Source organism: Hippoglossus hippoglossus, chromosome 3, assembly GCF_009819705.1.
Source record: "Hippoglossus hippoglossus isolate fHipHip1 chromosome 3, fHipHip1.pri, whole genome shotgun sequence".
Classification (NCBI taxonomy): Eukaryota; Metazoa; Chordata; class Actinopteri; order Pleuronectiformes; family Pleuronectidae; genus Hippoglossus; species Hippoglossus hippoglossus.
Genome location: NC_047153.1, coordinates 13,216,344 through 13,222,689, shown reverse-complemented (window position 1 = coordinate 13,222,689; position 6,346 = coordinate 13,216,344). Strand labels below are relative to the sequence as shown.

At 39.7% G+C, this 6,346-nt stretch overlaps 1 protein-coding gene across 1 annotated transcript; it reads left to right on the top strand.

The window, feature by feature from the left end:
* Window positions 1-448: 448 nt before the first annotated feature.
* tmem9b (TMEM9 domain family, member B) lies at window positions 449-6,076 on the top strand. Its single transcript, XM_034578453.1, has 5 exons — window positions 449-708; window positions 1,980-2,071; window positions 2,159-2,267; window positions 2,468-2,602; window positions 4,721-6,076. The coding sequence occupies exons 1-5, from the start codon at window positions 637-639 to the stop codon at window positions 4,874-4,876; spliced, it is 564 nt and encodes a 187-aa protein (XP_034434344.1). The 5' UTR covers window positions 449-636; the 3' UTR covers window positions 4,877-6,076.
* Window positions 6,077-6,346: the final 270 nt, after the last annotated feature.

Sequence of the window (6,346 nt, the reverse complement as noted above, 5' to 3'; positions counted from 1 at the left end):
TTATAAATGACCAATAGAACAATTTCTAAATCAGTGAAAGTATCATCAGCAAATATTCAAAGTGAAAGTATAGGCTCCTCAACAGGGTGGAGAGTAAATTTGAGCTGAATTTCAGTTATAGAAGCTCAGTTTGTGTTGGATCTATTGTCTTTTCCCCTTATATAACCCCCCCACACACTACTGTTACACCACGGGTCCTCTTGGGGGTCCGCGGACCATAGTTATCCCAATGTTTACCATCAAGTCAAAGGGTGCGCTCGTTTTAGCTCCAGATACTCATCAGCAGGAGCGGGGTGTACCGCCGCTTGTGTGGGTTTGATAGTGTTTCCTCAGAAATCGTCCAAACCAACCGACCGATCGATTAACTGATCATAGATCTGAACACCCGACCGATCACCGGTAGATCGATCGCACGTGGCGTTTTATCCAACGTGTCCCCGCTCAACGCGTCTTCGAGCTCAGAGAATCGGTGTGTTCCGGTGCGCAGACCAACCGCCACCACCCGGAAACTGCCAGTCAGCTGCCAGGAAGCAGAGGCTGTTAGCTGTTAGCTAACGCTGCCACTTGTCCCGTGGTTTGTCACGAAACAGCGGAACGGCTGCTCTTCAGAAACCGAACATCCCACTCAGACTGAACATGAAGGCCGCGTGTCTGCTCGAGGTTTTCGCTGTGGCTTGTTTTGTGCTGTTAAGCCAAGCGACAGCAAAGGTGAGGCCAACGTTAGCTTCAGGGGGTTAGCATAACACAGTGAGGAAATGGTGTTAAGAAACGAGAGGAAATACACATCTCTCTTTAAATCTCCCTTGAGGATCAATGATCTGTCTAGTGCTGACTGATCAGTGTGATATTAACAATGTTAAACTGACGCCTGACATCCTGAGCTAACACATGAGCTGCGAAAAGGTCGCTAACGTGATGCTAATGGGGCTAAATGTGAGCTTTATCTAATGGCTGTCAACAAAAATATATCCATTAAATCACTTATTTAAATTGATCAACGAGCTGTTGAATGTGATTGTGTTTATATTTGTTATTGGGGCAATGTGTCACGATACTAAAAGGTGACATGGATTTGGTTGATATGCACAACAACTGTCTGACTTACCAAAACTAAATGTAATGTACTGTGGTTAAAGTATTCATATGCTCTTCATAAGTACATGTACTGTAATGTAGTTTAAAACACTCTGTAACAAGTAAATATCATTCATTTACTTGAGTTAAAGTACTCATTATGCAGAGTGGCCCATTTCAGAATTACATATATATATATATATTTGGATTATAATTTTGTATACATGAGTGTCTACTTCGAGGATGCAGCTGATTAAGTTAGATTTTAATAGAGATGTTCTGATGTGCCGATACATGGACTCTGCGTATCGGCTGATACAGAGTACTGATCCAATACCAGTGTGATAACCAACATAACAACGTATACTGTATAATGTATTGTAACAGCTGTATACTAATACTCCTTTATGAAAGTGTTGATTGGTATCATTGCTGTATGGCCTGGCTCTGGTTAAAGCCTTTGGAAAACTAAATCATACAGAGAAACGGCAGCATTGGAGGCATGGAAAGGCAATAATGATATCTCTAAATCATATTCTGATACATCATCATTTATTTGTTGATCATACTTTAAATTACTAACCTGGTTCAGTGATTTAAGTTATCAAATAAATGTAGAGGAGTAAAATGTACACTCCTTGCTTCTGAGCTGTAATGGAATAGAAGTGTATTCCACCACTGAATGCTACAACTAGAACTAATGAAAAAAAGTAATGATGATAATAACGATATTAGCAGTTTTGGTGAGAACCATTTTGTAAATAGCACATGTTAAAATATGAACTCAGCAAAGACTTCATATATCTCAAAGAATACAGAAGAAATAGGAGGACATTTAAAAACATAGAAACATGACCATAATGGCCAGATTCAACTGTTAAACAATTACAATCTTTCTGTTACAGAATCCCGAAGACATCCGCTGCAAATGCATCTGCCCACCATACAGAGATATCAAAGGGCAAATCTACAATCAAAATGTCTCTCTCAAAGACTGGTATGTTAAAGTTCTGTCACAACAGTTCCCTAAATGTTTATTTCCTGCGTTCTACAATCCTGCTAATGTCATACTCTTGTTTTTCAGTAACTGTCTCCATGTAGTTCAGCCAATGCCTGTGAATGGAAATGATGTGGAGGCGTACTGTTTACGTTGTGAGTGTAAATTTGAAGAGAGGAGCTCGGGAACCATTAAGGTGACTTGATTTGCTGTTGATTTGTCACTTTACTTACTGTAAAGTAATGAACATTTTTTACCATTCCTCATGTTCGTCTCTTATGATTAAATCATTAAAACATTCAAAAATTGATCACCTTGCTGACAACTTGTTTCCTAAATCACTTTGTTATCTATGTTTGGATCATACACTAATCAGTGATCACTGTGTTTCTTCAGTTCACCATCATAATGTACCTCTCCATTTTGGGACTGCTGCTGCTCTACATGGTCTACCTGACTCTCCTGGAGCCCATATTAAAGAGGCGTCTGTTCGGACACTCGCAGCTCATCCAAAACGACGATGATGTTGGGGTATGTGTTTCTTATGACGTTGCAGCATTGCAACTGAGAAAGTACTGTATTTCTTTTAAGACGATTATGCTTCTACCTCACCCATTGTACACAGTTACTCTGAAGTCTTTGTGTGTGTGTGTGTGTGTGTGTGTGTGTGTGTGTGTGTGTGTGTGTGTGTGTGTGTGTGTGTGTGTGTGTGTGTGTGTGTGTGTGTGTGTGTGTGTGTGTGTGTGTGTGTGTGTGTGTGTGTGTGTGTGTGTGTGAATAACTTCCCTTTGCACAACACATCACGTGGAATTCACCTGTTTCTGGATAACATTTAACAAGGTCATGTGTTCCTGCAAATAATTTTCAAAACCGTGTGCGTGTGTGGGCAAGGCTTTGAACAGGTGGATTTATGCTGGGCTATTAAATACCTCAAATCATTGCTGAGTTATTGTTATTACATTTTTTTATTAAAATGTTAAATAACATTCATTTATTTTGCAGCTTTTCAGTTACACAAAATTTATTTAAATTTTTATGTGAGTTTTACAGCAGCTAATTCAAGCAGTAGTGAGTAGTGAGATCATCTAGAGACACAGGGAGTGATGTGGAGTTTTTAAAAATGTTTTCCCACTCCGTAGCAGATTTGTATGTCATGGGAGAGCTCATTAGAGGATCCAGTTACCACAATCACTGACAAAACAACTATAGGTGCAGGCAGCTTTATCCATCACTGAAATATCACAGAAATGATAGACTAGGCACTAAAAGACTAAACATTTCGTCTGGAATCGTGGTTGTAAGAACATGGGCTTAACACAGACCTGGGACAGGGGCAGTGTGGCAGTAGTGCAGTGGGATGAGATCACTTCTTGTAGTCATGTGTCGTGGTCCTTTTTTAAACTGAAACCAATCAATGTTACTGTAACAGACCTTTCATAGGCTGTCGTGTCAGTTTGAATAGTCTGGAAACTTTTACAACTACTTACCAAAAAGACATAAAACCAGGAGAGTTCAGCTCAAGTGTTGGATTATAGTGCTGCTACTGGCCCATTTGGAGTCACGAATACGAAAGGAAATTTGTTACTAACAAACCTGAAGGACACTGGGGTTTAAGATAAATCCTGCAACTGCAGCACAAAGTCAGATTTCTTGTCTCAACCGTATCCTGTATTTCATTCCTAATTATTTAATATAAAAAGCACCATTAAAGAGAAGGCAAGCCGTTTGGTTTGATTCAGCATGACGCAGTATTCAGACATGTTTAGATAATAAATAAAGGCAGTCACTGACTGGCTTTGCCTGAGGGTAGGGAACTGAGCAGCCGCGCTGAGTGTTCTGTTTTCACTGGCAGAGTTCAAGCAAGAGGAAGTGTTACATGATAGGTCTAGCTTAAAGAACGTCTTTGACCATGCAGAAATCAGCACCAGACGTTTTACAGTGGTCAGCATCATAGTGAAAGGCTGTTGGTCGGTTCCCTGCTTATGGCGCAACAACACAAAAACAGAATTATGGTATTTTCTAATTTATCTCAGTGTTTTCTCAAACTGTAAAGATAATATTTGTAGCACAGTACCTTGCTCCTGGATTATATCTTAGACCCAAACTGAAAGAGACAAATTGCCAGAGAAACCACTCAAACCGGAAGTGCTGCTGTTACATTAATTACAGAGGAAAGGGTGGACTTGTAATGTTTAGTCAACGTTTAATACACAGGATGCACAACTGATAATTCTCACGCAAGAACAAACTGCTTTGAAAAATGTCCACTTTTCTGCTCTCTGTGTCCAAATCCTTTATTATTATTACAATATTTTGTGTTTTCTCTGATAACAACTTTATTCATATAGCACTTCAAAAAACAAGTTAAAATGTTCGCTACCAACAGATATGAAAATAACAATTAAAAAAAAGGATTATATCTGTGGTTCTGATGTGATCCTTTTTAAACTGCCGTTTGCGTTACAGGAGTGCAGGGATAAATCAATGGAGCATTAAGTTGATGATTAAAATCCACTCTCAAACACTCACCATTGTAGAGCTGCTACACTAGAGTTATAATCATTCTACTGGTAGATCTTGTACGAGTCTCAGAAAATGGACTGAGATTTGTCCGACAGCATCACATTTTTGTCCTTTCTGTGTTTTCAGGACCAGCAGCCTTTTGCCAACGCTCACAACGTGCTGTCTCACTCACACTCTCGACCCAACATGCTGAACAAAGTGGAGCACGCCCAGCAGCGCTGGAGGAGGCAGGTCCAGGAGCAGCGGAAGTCTGTGTTCGACCGCCATGTTGTTCTCAGCTAAAACTGCAGCGTGAGCAGGAGTTACTGATGCAGGAGGAAAAAAAGAAAACAACAAAAAAAACACTGTGAAGAGCGCTCAATTTCTATCACTTTTTTTCTCTCATTTGTTGTTGTTTGTATCTCATCAAGTGTGATGCATCTAAGGTAAACATGGTGGGGAAAAGGGTCCTCTGCAGATGGGTAATAAAAGCTGGGCACTTTTTTATAGTCTGCAGGCAGCCCAAGAGATTAAAGTGAATTCAGTCTTTTCTTTTTGCACAATCTTGAATGAAGAGTCTTAAATAACGTTTCCAAAAAAGCAGAATTCAATCCACCTGCGGTCTAGTTTGCAGAAGTGCCAAGTCACCAGAGAATTCGAAATTAAAAACATTGATGGCCAAGACTAATAAATGGGAGATGAAAGCAAAAACTTTCAAGTAGATATTTTCTTCACTCACTCTCTATGCAACCTGTCAGATGACGTCCCATCAGTCCAAAGCGGACTTTCAATTTTATAAGCCAAAATAGCTTTCAGACTGAAACATCCAGATGTTGGTTGGTGCCACTTTTCATGGCTGGATAACTGGCGGCAGTCCTGAAAAGTGAGCATGTAGATGGTGGGTGTTTTCAATCCAAAAGCTAATATACAACTTGGAACTAACTGCTCTCACCACAGGGGAAAAGAACTAGTGTAATAAAATAGAAATCTGTCAGCCTTCTTTGACAAAATGCATGTTTTATAATATATCTTTTATAAACATGTTTCCAATCCTGTACTCCTACCGCTATGTTTAACGTCTGCTAACCGGTGTGACATCCATCGATTCATGCATTTACATTAAATTTTATGTTTGTAAGTAGTTTCACTGAACCTTGTTGCAGAAATCGTATGCAATTTCTTGGTGATGTCTTAGTGAACGTAGCTGTGCTATTGATCCTCATCGAAGACCCCGTTGAAATCTGCCCTCTTCAAATGTGTAGTGTTTTATTTTGTCCCTTCTTTGTGCTTGGTCTACAACCGAATTTCACATTAAAAGTCCCTGTTACGGGAGAGCTGTGTTTTTTCGAGCTCATAGAAGTTTTATTTTGTGAGTAGCTGGGCTGTGTACATGAGCAGGGTGAATGAAGAAACATGGGCGGAAGATGTTTTTGAAAGTGTTCTTGACTATTGTACATGTGATACCTTTAACTTTGAAATAAATTCATGTAATAATTGTGATTCATACATTTGTGCACTTCCTCGTTCTTTCGCATTAGCTGCAGGCGAAACCAGCCACTTCTCTTTCAGTTGGAAGAAAAACCAGTTTGCATGAATTCTAATGCACAGATCCCTCTGTAAATTCCCTTTGGCAACGATCTGATCAGTGTGTTGGCGTCCGATTTCAGATTCAAAACAATATGACTCAGCATCGTGAAATACAGTTTACTATGAAGACTCAACAAGGGATGTTAAATAATTAATTTGGCGAAAAGTACCTTAAACCAGTGGTTC

What these genes read in the sequence shown, in the direction of transcription:
- tmem9b (XM_034578453.1), top strand. Translation starts at nt 637, where the DNA reads ATGAAGGCCGCGTGTCTGCTCGAGGTTTTCGCTGTGGCTTGTTTTGTG. An exon ending in AATGTCTCTCTCAAAGACTG is followed by an intron (nt 2,072 to 2,158) that starts GTATGTTAAAGT and finishes CTTGTTTTTCAG; the next exon opens with TAACTGTCTCCATGTAGTTC. An exon ending in AAAACGACGATGATGTTGGG is followed by an intron (nt 2,603 to 4,720) that starts GTATGTGTTTCT and finishes CTGTGTTTTCAG; the next exon opens with GACCAGCAGCCTTTTGCCAA.